This window comes from Papilio machaon, chromosome 21 (genome assembly GCF_912999745.1).
Source record: "Papilio machaon chromosome 21, ilPapMach1.1, whole genome shotgun sequence".
Lineage (NCBI taxonomy): Eukaryota > Metazoa > Arthropoda > Insecta > Lepidoptera > Papilionidae > Papilio > Papilio machaon.
The window spans coordinates 6,497,787-6,514,008 of NC_060006.1; the positions used below are offsets into that span (position 1 = coordinate 6,497,787).

Genomic DNA, 16,222 nt, shown 5'->3' on the forward strand with positions numbered 1-16,222 from the left:
AATATATAACTAAGAAATACCTTATTTGAAAAAGAGTAGTGTTGTAATGTGAAGGAAGTTGCACAAAATTGAAAAGAGTAAATATGTTGGAGGAGGCCTTTGCCGATAGGCAAACAGATAGCTGCAGAAAATAATTTTATTAAACTTTGTGACTGTAACATTTTCTTTGTAAGCTAATCTGAATAAAAGGCTATTTTATTTTATTTATTTTTTACTTGGAATTACGTGTGGAATTTGTGGGTAGAATAAGAATGAGTAAACAAACAATGTTATCTCAGTTACAGAGGTTTATGCATATAAAATTTACTCGCTGTCTCAGTTATAGAGGTAACTATGATGATAAATCGAAAGAACAAATCCCAGACATAGAGGTTTACCTCGTCCCACTAACAGAGGTAATTCAGTGCCAAAGTGTTGGGACCTCAGCATGAGTTCCAGTTATGGAGGTTTCTCATTTATCCAGGTCCCACTTAACCAAGTTTCACTGTAATAACAGGCAGACAATAAATTTCAATCCAACGACGAAATTAAATAAACAAGTGAACGTCGTATTACATGCAGTTTGTCTATGTGACATTTCTGGTTTAGAAAATACATCTTTTTAACTTTTCATAATCTGTAATGAGAAAGTCTTTCACGATATAAGATGATCAATAAAGTTGCATAATAACCTGAGCAGGGTGTAATGGTTTCATAAAGTGTTGTAACACCTCAGGAATGTACTAATACGTTTATGATTGCCTGGTACAAGATCGTCGCTGAGAAATGGCGGGAAACAACCGCCATATTGGACGCGCTGTCACCCTCATTATTAACTCGTCAGAGATGAATCTCTACTTCCTACTTTCATCAGTCAGTCATTTATTAACGTAGTTTTTAATTATATATTTATTTATTGTCAACCAGCTTCTTATTTCTAACAATTTACACAAAATCTCATCTTATTTTTTCACTATTGATTAAAACTTAAACTTAATTTCTGTTTTACTACGACTTTGTTTTAAAATTTTAATGAATCAAATTACATAAAACTAGTTATTCGATACTTCCGTTGAACTAGTAACTATCATATTTGTCAAGCTACAGTAGCTCTAGCAGAACATTTAAGAACAAAGTTGACAATTCCCATAAAGATCTTTAACATTAGATGAAAAAGGAATAATGAACCTTAACATTATTAAAACAGGAATATTATAAAGGCTAGTTTGTTGTGCAAGCTGTTGGGAGGGCACAAAAAGTAGCGGACGCTTGATGTAACCTGACATGCGGGTACTGAGTCCCAGGGCATCGGATTACGAGTTAGGGATCCGTGGATAGAATATTTTATTTATGCCAACCTTTGTAGAAAAAAAGTGTTAAATAGTCGACTATCATATCTCAATATTATGTAAATACTAGCTGTCACCCGCGACCCCGTCTGTGCGGAATAAAAATAAAGTAATAATACCTATGTGTTTTTCCAGACTATGTTCTACATCTATGCCAAATTTCATCAAGATCCGGTGAGCCGTTCCGGAGATACCTTCAAACAAACATCCATCCATTCATCCAAACTTTCGCATTTATAATATTAGTAAGATGATAATCGTAAATGAAAAATTAGTTCTGAATTAATTTATGATAAATTCATCTATTTATGTTTAAAAAAATACGGAACCATCTTTTATATTCTTTTAGATCCATCATCAATATTTTTTTACGCACTCCAAAGGATCTGCAATTTATACATGCCAGTACCACGTCGGTTTTTTCTCAACTACGTATTACATATCTCCTATAACCTCTATATGTCACTACAATAGTTTTATACGTATAAATAAGACAACGTCCTTTAATAATTGTATTAAACAAGACTTATATGTAAACTTATGTAATTCTATTTACATAAGTAATACTTATTACATATGCATTATTAATATATTATTTTTAATATACTAGCTTTTACCCGCGACTCCGTCCGCGCGGAATAATAAATAGAAAACGGGGTAAAAATTATCTTATGTCCGTTTCCTGGTTCTAAGCTACCTGCCCACCAATTTTCAGTCATATCGATTCAGCCGTTCTTGAGTTATAAATGGTGTAACTAACACGACTTTCTTTTATATATATAGATTAACGCCTCTCATTTCGTCTCGTACAAATCGAATGACTGGAACCCTGATAAATAGTATAAGAAAAATCATGAGATAATAGGTACAACACGACAAGGAACTTATTACATATTTTTAACGTAGACAGGGGGTCGCTAGTGTGCTGTCATAATTTAGAATGACTTATGCCCTTATACTCGAGCAGTCACAAAATATGTACGACCTTCTTAAGTATAGAATATGGTACATAAAATAAGACAGTTACATTTTGACTAGGATCTCATGATTTGATATTGGTAGGAGGTGTTTATGATTGATTGATATTTAGTTTAACTTAATGGCCACCAGATAGATAAGTTAGTATCTGCAAAAAACATTACCATACTTTAAATGCGAAAATACAAAGTATTTGTATAATATGGTTGACGCAATGCTGTCTGGTCGACGTCCAGCCGTGACGTTTATGTCCTATTACGAGTAATACCAATTAAAGAAACCGTAGCAACAGTCACTTGTCGAGCTTCCTTTGAACCAGTCCTGTTATAATGAGACTTGCAAATGTTCTAGGAACTTCTAGAATAAATGAAATTCGTATACAAGAGGGCTAAGATATATTAATATTGCATCATCTTACTAATATTATAAATGCGAATGTTTCGATGGATAGATGGATGTTTGTTTGAAGGTATCTCCAGAACTGCTGAACTCACTGAAATTTGGCATAGACATAGAACATAGTCTGCAAGAACACATAGGCTACTTATTATGTTTTTTTTAATTCCGCGCAGACGAAGTCACTGACGATAGCTAGTAATATGTTTAAATCATATGAGTTAAGATTATCTTTGTTACCTGTCATTGATAACAGCAAGATGCCAAAAGGCCAGTCACCTCTGTTATTACCAGGTGTAAAATACTCAAAATTTTATTAAGGTGTGTTGAATTTTCAGTAAAAAAAAATATTGTTATTTAACCTTTTTTAAATGAAAACAAAACAAAAGCCAAAATTATACAGCTAGACTGTTTTGAAATTGTATTTTAAATTTTATTTAGTCATTTTTAATTTTAACGTATTTAACGACCGCGACCGTCGACCGCAACTCCGTCCGCGCAGCAAAAAAAACAATAAGTAGCCTATGTGTTCTTCCATACAATGCTTTACTTCTGTGCGAAATTTCAAGGTCCGTTCAACCTTTCCGGAGATACCTTTAAACAAGCATCCATCTAATCATTCGCATTTTTAATATTAGTAAGATTATAACAACGTTGGATTGAAATAGAATGCTTTTTTTAACTACGTAGTGTTAGAAGCATTACATTTTATATGCAAATTACATAATACTTATTCTATTGGTTTATTTTGATGTAAAACCGTGTGAAAGTCAAGGATACTGAAAACTTACAAATATTTTCCATCGAAATAGAAAACAAGCTGCTTATCGTAGGGTGAAAGATATCGATATCACTTTGAAATCTTATTATCTATTTTTAATTTGGTATTTTAACATCTTACTAATATTATAAACTAGCTTTTACCCGCGACTTCGTTCGCGTGGAATAAAAAAAATGCACACAAGATAAAAAAGTTCCTATGTCCGTCTCCTAGTTCTAAGCTATCTCCCCATAAATTTTCAGCTAAATCAGTTCGACCGATCTTGAGTTATAAATAGTGTAACTAACACGACTTTCTTTTATATATAGATGCAAATGTTTTGATGGATGGATGGATATTTGTTTGAATGTATCTCGGGAACGGAACAACTGACACAGATGTAGCACATAGTCTGGAAGAACACATAGGCGATTTGTTAAGTTTTTTTTAATTCCGAGCGAACGAAGTCGGGAGCAAGCCACAAGAGATATATAAAATTTTGATTTGTGCTTCTTAATTAAACTGTAATTACTTCTAATTATTTTAAAGGGAAAATAAAGAATAAATATATGAGAGTTTGCTTATTACAAAAATGCCAGTAATATCCGAATACATGTTTACATCCAAACTGAGCCAAACGAACCGTTATATTGACATTTAATGGAATGCAACATCTGCCAACATTCTTACAAAAATGTTGATAAAAAAAGAATGCTTAAACTTTTAGCTTTACTTAAATACTCGAACTCTCATAACCATTACGGTACTCAGAGTTTGTTGGTCAAGTCTACACTGAATGACTGCTAAGGTATATTTACCGTAGGTTTCCGAGCCCAAAATTCTCGTTTAAAACATTATCTGTTTTATGAAATATGACAAGAATGATGAGATCTACGGAGTTTTTCGTCTCAAAAACCAAAGGTAAATGTTGTATAGTGTCTTTTCTATCAACAAATATAAATAGTTGAGTGTTACAATTGTGTTTTGGCCCTTTTGAATTGTCCTGAATATTGGATCATAATCATCGTTTATCTGCCCACTGCTGGGCATAGGCCTTTCCCAGTACCTTCCACAGTAAGCGGTCCACCGCCTTCTGCATCCAACGAATTCCCGTCGTACGAACTAATTCGTCGGTCTACTTGGAATGAGGTTACCCCTCGCTCCTGGTCTCCTTCCGTGGCCTTAATATTGGATAGTTCTATAACATTATCTATTTCGTAACGGTTGGTGTTTTCTTTTTTAATACCAATAAGTAATAAAGAAATGCATTAAATTCATTGAGGTGCGCAATCACGAGCGACGCAGCGCCGCTTACCTGGCCATTAGATAGACGATACACTAACACCCTTAAGCGATTATGATACAAAATGTATAATTAACTTATGTTTAGTGTTGTTATTAATACCTATATATAAAATTTTCAGTATGTTTGTCCCCGAAATCTTTATTTAATCACTTTGATGAAATTTTTCTACAGCATTCTTCGAACCCCAGAAAATATTTATGCTTAAAAAAATAAAAAAGTTTATCTCGTGCTTGCGCAACGCATGGCACTTTGTTTCAAATACTGTTTATTTATGATATAAGTAATCTTTACTTTATTCACTACTAGTTGTCGCCTGCGATTCCGTCCGCGCGGTATTAAAAAAACATAATAAATAGCCTATGTGTTCTTCCAGACTATGTTCTACATCTGTGCCAAATTTCATCAAGATCCTTTGAGCGGTTCCAGAGATACCTTCAAACAAACATACATCCATCTATCCATCTAAACATTGGCATTTATATAATATTAGTAAGATTGTAGTCGATTGAAAGGCAGTGAAAGTACTGCAGTAGTTGTCTTGTGTGATCATACATCTTAAAAACAACAATCGAATAATTAAATTCACTTCCCACGTACGATCGATAACTTATAGAAGACTATCATAAGAGTTATAATGTAACTTGTAAATTGCTATGACTAGTTTTCGAACTAACTGCAATCTGAGGGTCGAATTAAATTTCACCGAAATTGTACATTGTGATAGGAAACATTCTCGACTACATTACGTAGTATATCAAAATGTTTGTTAGAAATGGGATTCTTGTCACTACTAGCCTGTTTAAGCTCCCGATTTTTTTTACAATGTGGCAAACGAGCAAGCGGCCACATGAATTCGCCGAAATGGCGAAGCGACCGCTGCCCATAGACATTCGCAATTGCGAATGCGTTGCCTATCCTCAATCTATGAAGGAGGAAACGCACAAAAAGAGAATATTTAATCTTCCAATGCATCTCCTCCTCCATCAAATCCACCTCCCCTTCCCATCCTTTCCTTATAAGAAAAAGGTGGGAAGGGAAAGAGGACTAAAATTAGGCCTCCGGCATCACACTCATCAGACGAAACGCGGAATTACTTCGACTTCACGCCAGTCTTCTGTGTGTTCGTGGTATTTTACCGGGCGAGTTGGCCAATTCGTGCAACTGATGTTGTTGTTGCTGGCGTCTACCACTGTTAAAAATGTATGTGTCCCGATGTTTCGGCATTTAAATTAGCCATGGAAGCAGTTCTCAGACTAATCGTGGTAAAGATTCCGTTTCTTACGAAACTTAAAACCAAAGCTTAAATTTATCTATAACTTATCATAATGCATTTATAATTACACTCTCGAAACACCTGAATAAATCATACAGTCATCTCTTTCATTCTTCTTGAATAAAAAGAGACAACTATATGTGTTAACACGAGTGTATTACAAATATTCTCTACTTTTCAGCTGTTGCTACCGGCTACCGCTTTCGCATGTAATGTATCCTGAGTGTAACAATGCACGTGCATTGTGCGTACATCCCGGACACACGTGCGTCCACAGTTGTCCTCGTATTTAGAAGACGTTTAAACTTTCGAAGATTACCTTTTGTATGATGTATGAAGTTTCCCGTCTATGGTTCATAATCACCGAAATTTATATTGAATCTCGTGATTCAATTTTACTTATCCGCGTTATTTTTATTAACATTTGTAATGACCTCCTGTTTCCTGTAGCCTAAACAACTGAACCGAAATTAACAATTGAGTTATGATTCAATTTATATTTTCATTATCACATTTTAAAGTTTTTTTTATAAGGATTTTATTATGGTTGTGAACCATAGACTTGGCCATATTGTCACACTTTTCCATTTAAAAAAACAATGTTATTTATCGGTTTTCGTTCCGACGCTCTTCAATTAACAAATAGTGTTTTTAACATATTGCAGGAAAATATAAATATACCATCCTATTTGCGTATAGAGACCTACAGAATACATCAATAGGTGTACTAGGTCGATTATCAAGGGCGTACAACGGCTCTATAATTTTACACGCACTTGCTCGCTTTCTCTGGCCACCCGGCGATGCGCGGCATCAGCCCGCAACTAATTCACTATTAATAGCAACTAATTGCTGCAAATACAATGTACTTTAATATGCAGACATCATGTTATAATAGCGTAGTAAGTATCACGCGACATAGATATTGTAAATAATGCCGTTGACAACATAGGTTGCCACCATAGGTTGCCACTAACGAAATTATTGTCATACGACGAGCCTTCTCTTAGAGGTAAGAACACGCTAGCTCAGTGCGGATTGACTAACATCTATTTTGAATTTCCTCCTAAATAGTAAATACATGCAGGCTGTGTTATTATGCTTTCCTTCGTTGAAAACGTGAGATAAATGTACAAGCGTATAATACAGTCAATACGAAAAATTATTTAACAGCATCAAGTGTTCCACACTAATATATTTATCGTAACGATCTCAAGTACACCTTGCACATAGATACATTCAGCCAGGCACCTCCTACCTTATCACAGGCTGATAAGGAGAGATATAACCCGTATATAAGCTATGTTAGGCGTGCTTAGAATTGTTTATCAGGTAACTAGCAAATTACTTTAGACCCCATTTTAATAGATTGCAATGAAAGTCTTGTCTTACTGTCACTGAACGAGATTTTTTTTGGAACGAAGTTCCTTATCGCGCGTTGTGAAAGGGGGCTAGACGGAAAAAATTCTTACGAAAAGTTGTCACGACACTTTTTGCTATAGTTACCATGGCAACGACGTGACAATATATAACGAGAATTCATAGAAATTAAATGTACTTCTCGTGAAGACTTAAGTTTTTTATTCATAGAATAAACATTGGTTCCTTCATTAATTAATCGAAAGGAACTTCATTCCATCCGGGTGTCCCTTGACACCTCTCAAGTTTTTTTTCTAGAACTTAGGTCAGTATATTAAACAATAACGTAATAAGTTACATCTAAATTTAGCAACTGCTAGACAATCTCAGATTGTACTTAGATAATATAAACGGAAATATCTGTCTAACATAAGATAGGGTTTAATCCTTGCCTGTCATGTCGGTTAAGTCCTTCACAAACACATTATCTCATCTCAGTTTGTCAGAGTGGTCAATGCGCCTGTGATACGCCAAAAAAATTCACGAAAGTCTTTGCTAAAAATACACACAATAAATTGATTCCATTCTCTCAAGTTTATAATGAAATAATTTAGAGTGTCAGTTAAAAACTAGGAAAGCGAGTTTTCTAAAATCAAAATATTGGATTTTTTGATGTAAAATCCGCATAAAGATTACGCCTCGTTCTAGACATATGTACGTAAATTATATTGCATGTACGATAGCCCAATTTATGCTAACCTAGATATTACAATACGCTAATAAACAAAAGATATCAAAATACTTACATATTTAGTGGAACTGATCCTTCTGACCCTCTGCGTCGGCTTCTTCTGCGCTCTTCTGTACTTATTTTGTTCGGCAAAAGAGGTATTTTTATCTTCTAGAACGAACCAATCGGTGACAGATCCCCTTCTCACATTCCTTGCACCACTCACATTTTTCACACTTAATAACTTCGATAGCTCCGCTTTGAAATCATCACTGATTTGATTCACTTTTGTCACCATCACTTTCTGTGAAGGCAGGTTGCTCAACGATGAACTCAATCTTTTCTCTTTCACACTCAATTCTTCATTTGTTTTCGTGTACGGTTCACAATCACTCGTGTAATTCTCACTGAACATGTCCACTGTTTTCTCGAACTCGTCCAATAAATCCTGCATTGATTTGCCTTTCATGATGTTTACGACCAGTCCGCTAGATGCTGAAGTTGCATTTGATATACTTGAATTGTTATTAGAAGACTCCGAAGGAAATTCTTTGATACTCTTCAAGAATACGGAGTCGTCATTATCGTAGTACACGTTGGAATGATATTCCAGACTTTCGATAGATGACCAGGGGTCCACCGTAGTATCGCTACTTCCAAACGCATATGATTGGTTCTTAGTCAGCGAATTCTTAACACTGTCTTCTGATTCCTCTTCTATCGCACGTGGAAGAAATTCAAAACTCTTACTTCTTTTATAAATAGGTCTGTGCTGCTTTTTCTTCTCCATTAACTCTTTATTCCGAAAGAACCAAAACCGCTTACTCGACTTGTATTCTTGTTCTTTATCCTGATGTATATTTGGATCAGTGTCATCTTCTTCGTTTTTCCATTTGCCTTTTTCTTTATCTTTCTTTAAGAAGCTTATTCGAGAGAATTTATCTCGGAAACTGAATGTCTTTTTGAGTGGCGAGACGTCATCGTCCGATTGTGGTTTCGGCGAATCAGGGACAGGCAAGCAGGAGGATAGTAGACTGGAAGGTTTAGCGACTGCTACTTCTGTGGATTGTCCTCTGACAGGTACTAAAGGAGGAGGTTTGAGTTTATCAGGTAAGTCACCGAGTAGACCTCTTTCGATGAGCTGGAGACTTTCTGCGTTGAGTTTTCTCAGCACATCAGTTCTTTTTGCGATGAACTTCCTCTCTTTATCCATGGCGGGTGGCGTGGTCGTGAGCCCGCGGCGCGTTGTCGACTGGCTATCGCGACAACATTATCTCTGTGATAACGACTGATAAAGATTTCTTGCGCCATCGTATGTTTTCGAACGATCTATTTACCAACACGATGCGCGAATTTACTTTTTGATTTTAGGTTTTCATTTGTTAACTTTATTGCACAGATATATTATCTCAATAAAAAGGTTAAATATTCCGTAATTAAGTTGGTTCATTAATAGATAATTGAACTTAAGTAACTTCCAGATTATTTTATTAATTGTTTTATTGAAATTATTTACAATTAATGGCGTAAGGATTTTAAATAATAAGTATTAGCTATTGTTGTTTATTTACACTGTTCTATCATCACAGTAACTAGCGTTTAATCAATACTCACACGTCAACACAGTTTGTTGTTGACGTACTAACTTGAAAGTAGTACAAAGGTTACTTGAGAATTCCTTGTATTCAATTGTAAAATAAGGGTTTCGTATTTAAGAATAACTTTAAATATCTTAACAATGGTTTTCTGTTACAAATTAGTAATGGAATCTCCACGGCGGTCTGCTTCTGTGTCACCGAGAAGAAAATCAGCCAGACCAATTTATCGTAAGTAAATTTTTTAGTGAAAATAAATAGTAATCTGTAGTATTTATCTGCATGAAAATGTTTCTACGGAAATTATAAAAGAAAGATATAAGTCTGGCCTACACTCTTGTTTCTAGTATGCCTCTTAATAAATCCATTTTTCTAGTATTTTATGTAGCGCCTGGTAAAAAATATAGCAAAAAAATTTATAATGCTTTAATTATACAATTTCTAAAGGAGCTTCGGTGTTTTTTCCAGGTTCAAGTGCTGTGTCAGATTTGATAAAATCTGAGGATTTTGAAGACAGTAACAACCTAATTAGTTCTATTCCCGAGCGGGAGTGGCGCCTGTTGACCGCTCTAGCAAGGAAGAGAGAGGAGAACGCAGAGAGAGACAGACTAGCGGATGAGTTCCATAAGATGTGGAGAGAGGAGAAACGAGAAAGAGAAATGGTTTGCATACTTGATAAATACTTGTTAGTTTTTTGAAAATTATTATACATAACATTAACAGATATTTATTTCTGCTTTTGCGTTTCACGTGACTCGATATTCTATACTTTTTTAAAAACCAAATGTTGGCAATAAAATTATTTATTTTCATTGCAGATAGCGTAACTTGTGATACAATCTAATAAACATTTCAGATAGAAGCGCAGACGTCGGAACAATTCAAGCAATATATTAAGGAGAAGCGTCGCCGGGAGCGTTGCATGGGCGAGTTGGTGCAAGGTCGGCGGCGTCTTCAACAGCACGCACTACAAGGACAGCTGCTAGACTGCATTCGTTACAAGGATCATCGCGCCAAGGAGTTGATGGCTTTCCATGATGATATAAAGGTTTGGACACTCATCTATCAAGTGGCTTTTTGGCTGTGATAAGTGTTGTGTGTAGATTTACCAAAAGATGGCGCTATAAACAATATCGATTCGTCCATGTTGCTGGCAAAGGCCGATGTAGAAATATTTAGTCGTTGGGTATTTGTTTTTTTTTTTGTATATCAATTTACTAGCTTTTGAAGGCGATTCCTGTCCGCGTGGAGTTATATAAAAGACTTAATTAGTAGCCTATGTGTTTTTCAAGATTATATTATACATCTATACTTAATTTTGTCGAGATCAGTTAAGCCGTTCTGGTGTTACCTTCTAAAAACATTCATCCATCTAAACTTTCACATTTATAATATTAGTAAGATTAGGCTTACTGGCAGCGTGAGTGGCTCAGGGGTTAAATACTTGTTTACAATCTGCAGGTTCTGGGTTCGAATCTCGCAATGTACCAATCTGTTTTTCGAGTTTCGATTTACATATGTACATGTATCCGACGTTCTTATGGTGAGGGAAAACATCGTGATGCTGCCTGGACATATATGAGAAGAAATTCAAAAATATGTGTGATGTCAACCCGCACTTGGCAAGCGTAGTTGACTATGGTCAACCTTAACTTGCGATAGGCTCTGAGATCCTCAATGGGGACATATAGTGAGCTGATGATGCAGTTACTGAGCCTAAACAGCTTGACCAAATTATAAAAGAGTTATAATTATACTCGAAACCTTCCTTAAATTGTGCTGTCATTTTTTACTTATTAATCATAGCAGGCTGTTGTAGGTGAGCAGAATAATGGACAATGCTCTGGAAGAGGAATCACGAGCGTACCTTGCAGCGGACCGGCGTTCGCGGCAACACGCGGCCGAGCACTGCCGGCGCAGCGTGCAACTTATACATGCGCTACACAGGGAAGAGAAAGCTAATAAAAGAAGGAATGCTTTACTTCGAGATACATCTCAGGTGAAGTGAAATATAGGAGTGTTCCGTTCTCCAGACATAAAGTAATCTGTACAGTGTACAATGTTAATGGAATGAAATACTGAAAGCTCTAACTAGATGGCACCAGCGCCGAGAGTCCTTTGTCATCTGTCAAAGTTTTTATACGTTATTCTAGCGATTTGTAAAAAGTTAAAGTGATCTGAATGTGTACAGAGTACTTTGTGTATAAATTATTGTGTTTTTGTATATCTATGGTGTATTTAGTGCTATCACTCTTGATCATACTAACATTTATTGTGAGCAAAAGGCAGTTTTTCGGCGGACGATACTAAAATAGGGCTAAAGAGCTTAACCTAGAGCATGAAAGGCTTGATCAATTTTGAAAAGAGAAATGTATTTTTTCGTATTCTATGTGTTAAAGGGATAAAGTCATACGAGGGTTGTTTTTCCAGCGTGTAGCGATATCGAACGCGCTCAGTACGTGGGAATCATCGCTACTGCGTCAGGAGGTGGCGGCGGAGGAGACATACAGACGTGCGCACGCGATGGCGCGCGCGGCACAGACTGACGCCCGCGCGGCGCGATTGGTGCGAGAGCGTGACGTCAGAGCGCGCCGCGCTCGCCGATTGGCTGATTTCACAGAGCGGCTCAGAGACGCTATTAAAATTGGACAGATGTAGATTCAAAAAATTACATATTTTCAAATTTATATTGTAAAATGTCAGTTAAATGCTCGGATAGGCAAAAGAAAAGAAGTACATGGAGATGATAGTTTAATATATTTTCCACCAGAAAAAGATTAAAATTACAGTCTCTTTTATTCATAGTCAAGTCTGTATTCAGTGATGTGCGTTGATAATAATTACCTCAGTAGTGTTTAACTTTCAACATTATATCTTACAAAAAATAATAAAATAAGAGTATTGAACATATACACTCGTTTTATTTCAAAGACATAGTTTTGTATGCTGCCATATCTCTCTATCTCCATACAAACAAAAGACATGGACTAATGTCATTTTTCAATAACACTTGACTAAGTACCACAGTCAATATGTTTAGTGGCAGCATCGAGTCTGGCTCTCGCGTGGCTGTACTCCTTGAGGACAGCTTCAGCGCCTTGCAGCAGTGCCGAGCTGGTGGGCACACCCGGTGGCACACCTGCTAGTTCTGTATCGGGACTGTTCGCTTGTTTGATTATACCGTAACGAAGGTGTAAGTTTCCTGTTGGTGTGTATGTGAAATTTGCATTCTGGAAGACATAACTGTTAATATAGAAATTTATTTCTTTAAAATACAAATTTCATAAGGAACAAAACTGGCAAGACTAATATTTATTAAATAACTAGCTGTCACCCGCGACTCCGTCCGCGAGGAATTAAAAAAAGTTAACAAATAGTCTATGTGTTCTTTCAGACTATCTTCTACATCTGTGTCAAATTTCATCAAGATCCGTTGAACCGTTTCAGAGGTACCTTCAAACAAACATCCATCCATCTAAACATTCGCATTTATAATATTAGTAAGACAAATAATACCTGTAATTGTGGTTTGGATAAAACTTCCAAATCGTTTATCAAATGACATCCTCCTACAAAGAATCGTCGGGTATTTGCTTCTACCTTGTTAATCTCCTCTGGTCTGGAGCATCTCAATACTTCTTTATAATAGCCGGGTATTAAAGATATAGGTAGGTAGCAGTACCCCTCAGTACGATGTCTACCCCACCAATCAGTAGATATCGCTTCAAAATATATTTGAAGAGGTGATACTTCTTCCAATTCGTAGTTACACCCGCACCGTATGACGTCATATGGAAAAAAGTTAGCAAAGTTAGTTAAACGAGTATTTATTTAATATTTTTTTTTATATCTAATTTTATAGTAATCTAGCTGTCACCCGCGACTCCGTCCGCGCGCATTTAAAAAAAACTTAATAGGGGTATGAAAAATAGATAGAAGCCGATTCTTAGATCTACTGATTATGTATATAAAATTTCATAACAATCGGTAAAGCCGTTTCGGAGGAGTATTGTAACTAACATTGTGACACGATAATTTTATATATAAGACTACCTGTCGCCCGCGACTCCGTCCGCGGGCAGTTAAAAAAATACTAAATGGGGGGGGGTATGAAAAATAGATGTTGGCCGATTCTCAGACCTACTGAATATGCTCACAAAATTTCATGAGAAACGGTCAAGCCGTTTCGGAGGAGTTTAACCACAAACACCGGGACACGAGGATTTTATATATTAGATTTTTGATAGGTTAAGGTCATGCAAACATTCCTATTGAAAAACTCAAAAAAAAAAAAATTTTTTTAGCCAAAAAGGTATTTTACCTAATTCCACATCTATATCTATGTCTAATTCAATCATATGTCCATATGTCCAAAGCATATCATCACCATGTTGTGACAGTTTACTGACATGAGTTCGTCCATTCAGAATTCCTTCACATTTCATGTCTTCTGGAATCTAAGAAAAATATACATGTTTTAGTCGATAATACTCAATTTGTATTAATAAGTATATAACTAAAAAGCTTTAGTGGCTTGTAAGTTAAGCACTTGACTTGTAATCTGCAGATCCGGGGTTCTAATCCCGTCATGTACCAATGTGTTTGCGATTTACATATGTACATTTATCCGACGTTCTTACGGTGAAGGAAAACATTGTGATGCTGCACATATCTGAGAAGAAATTCAATGATATGTGTGAAGTCAACTTGCACTGGGCCAGTGGTTGATTATGACCTAGTCACCACTGACTTAGGGTAGACTCCGAGACCCTCAATGAGGATGTATAATGAACTCATGATGATTAAAAAGTGCCATCTATTTTAAAAATAAAACAACCATCATCGAATTAGTGTTTCTTGATAGATCATAGATGGGTTAAACACAATTGTCCCAGCCGAAACAAAAATATAGTTATCTCCGGTTTTTTTCCGAAAAACGAGCAAACGGTCTCCTGAATTCGGCGAAATAGCGAGGCGACCGTTGCCCATAGACATTCGCAAATCCAGATGCGTTGCCTACCTTTAATCAACGGAGAATGGGACGCACAGAAAGAGTATATTTCTCCCACCTTTGCGTCCCCTCTTCCGCCAAATCCACTTCCTCTTCCTATCCTTTCCTAATAAGAAAAGAGTGTGAAGGGAAAGAGGACTAAAATTAGGCCTCCGGTACCACACTCATCAGACGAAATGCGGAATTGCTTCCACTTGACGCCTGTCTTCTGTAAGGTCGTGGTATTGCACCGGTCGACCCGACCAATTCGTGCAACCCACAAGTATTGTTGTTGCGGGATCTACCACTGTAGATGTAGATATTGCGTGCAAAAATTATATTGGTGTTCATACCTTGATTTCATATTCAATATAAATATTATCCTTATCAAAGTCTGTTCCTGATATAATTTCAATATTAACATAGAATTTCTCTTTCCCCACTGCTGGTTGTATAAATTGTATCAAATGTTTATGTTTTTTCTGCCATTTTGTGTATAATTTGTTGAGCTGGATATATAAATATGATACATATCAGAGAAATATTCAACAGTTAGTTGTCCCACTCATTCATTTTTATCAGTGACTAGCTGTCGCCCGCGACTCAGTCCGCGCGCAGTTAAAAAAAACTTAATAGGGGTTTGAAAAATAGATGTTGGCCGATTCTCAGACCTACTGAATATGCTCACAAATTTCATGAGAATGGGTCAAGCCGTTTCGGAGGAGTACGGGAACGAAAACTGTGACACGAGAATTTTATATATTAGATTGTCAAACTTATTTTCTTTCACCGCCCCCTTTGAAAATCAATTATATTTCAGAGCCCCCTAATTTTTATTCAGCCCTAAAACTTAAAAACCACAATTTCATTACTTTAATTAATTTCAATGCCCCCCATTTTTTGGGCCTCTTATCGCCCCCACCTAGGTGTCAAACGCCCCCAAGGGGACGTTATCGCCCACTTTGGGAAACACTGATTTATATAATAAAAGAGATGGCTATATATTTTAATATCAAATAAATAAATAAAACTTACCAAATTAACCAATTCTTGATCACTCTCTAATTCAGCAAAAATTATTTCAACTCCATATTCAAAGTTACCGGAGCAAGTATCCGTTGAAATGTTATAAGGATTTTGCATCAAATCATTTGCATCAGGTGATATTATAAGATAATTGTCTATAGTATTGTAATACAAAGACAACAGGATATGTTCTTGCTTCATTAAAAGCTGGGAGTCACTAAAAAATGAAAATATAGTTTATTACATATTATTATTAGGCATGATGCCTTATTTATGTTAAGCCAGTACAGTAGGACAGTAGGACAGTATATAATCGACATATAAGTCAACATCACAGGAGACCGAAAAGTTGGCAGCGACCTCGGACAAAGAATTAGTTTAGCCATTCAAAAGGGGAAAGCTACCAGTACCTTTGGAACCTTGCCTAAAGGGACACCTTTTAATGACATATTTTAGTTTTTATATTTTACTAGTATAAAGT

General features: G+C 36.1%; 3 protein-coding genes across 3 annotated transcripts in view; 1 reads left to right on the forward strand and 2 right to left on the reverse strand.

The window, feature by feature from the left end:
* The window catches only part of LOC106707252, a 96,627-nt gene extending 87,237 nt beyond the window's left edge, over nt 1–9,390 (reverse strand). Inside the window, exon 1 of the mRNA XM_045683295.1 lies at nt 8,207–9,390. Coding sequence (XP_045539251.1) covers nt 8,207–9,343 — 1,137 coding nt within the window. The 5' untranslated portion in view covers nt 9,344–9,390. The remainder of the gene's footprint in view (nt 1–8,206) is intronic.
* A 390-nt stretch (nt 9,391–9,780) lies between these two features.
* LOC106712965 (apical junction molecule) lies at nt 9,781–12,500 on the forward strand. The gene is made up of 5 exons (XM_014505654.2): nt 9,781–9,956; nt 10,194–10,387; nt 10,582–10,773; nt 11,545–11,724; nt 12,156–12,500. Exons 1-5 carry the CDS (start codon nt 9,869–9,871, stop codon nt 12,381–12,383), a joined length of 882 nt encoding a protein of 293 aa, XP_014361140.2. The 5' UTR covers nt 9,781–9,868; the 3' UTR covers nt 12,384–12,500.
* A 39-nt stretch (nt 12,501–12,539) lies between these two features.
* On the reverse strand, nt 12,540–15,952 carry LOC106712964 (Meckel syndrome type 1 protein). The gene is made up of 5 exons (XM_045683264.1): nt 15,751–15,952; nt 15,069–15,224; nt 14,047–14,182; nt 13,242–13,477; nt 12,540–12,955 (listed from the first exon to the last, which is right to left on the reverse strand). Exons 1-5 carry the CDS (start codon nt 15,940–15,942, stop codon nt 12,740–12,742), a joined length of 936 nt encoding a protein of 311 aa, XP_045539220.1. The 5' UTR covers nt 15,943–15,952; the 3' UTR covers nt 12,540–12,739.
* Nucleotides 15,953–16,222: the final 270 nt, after the last annotated feature.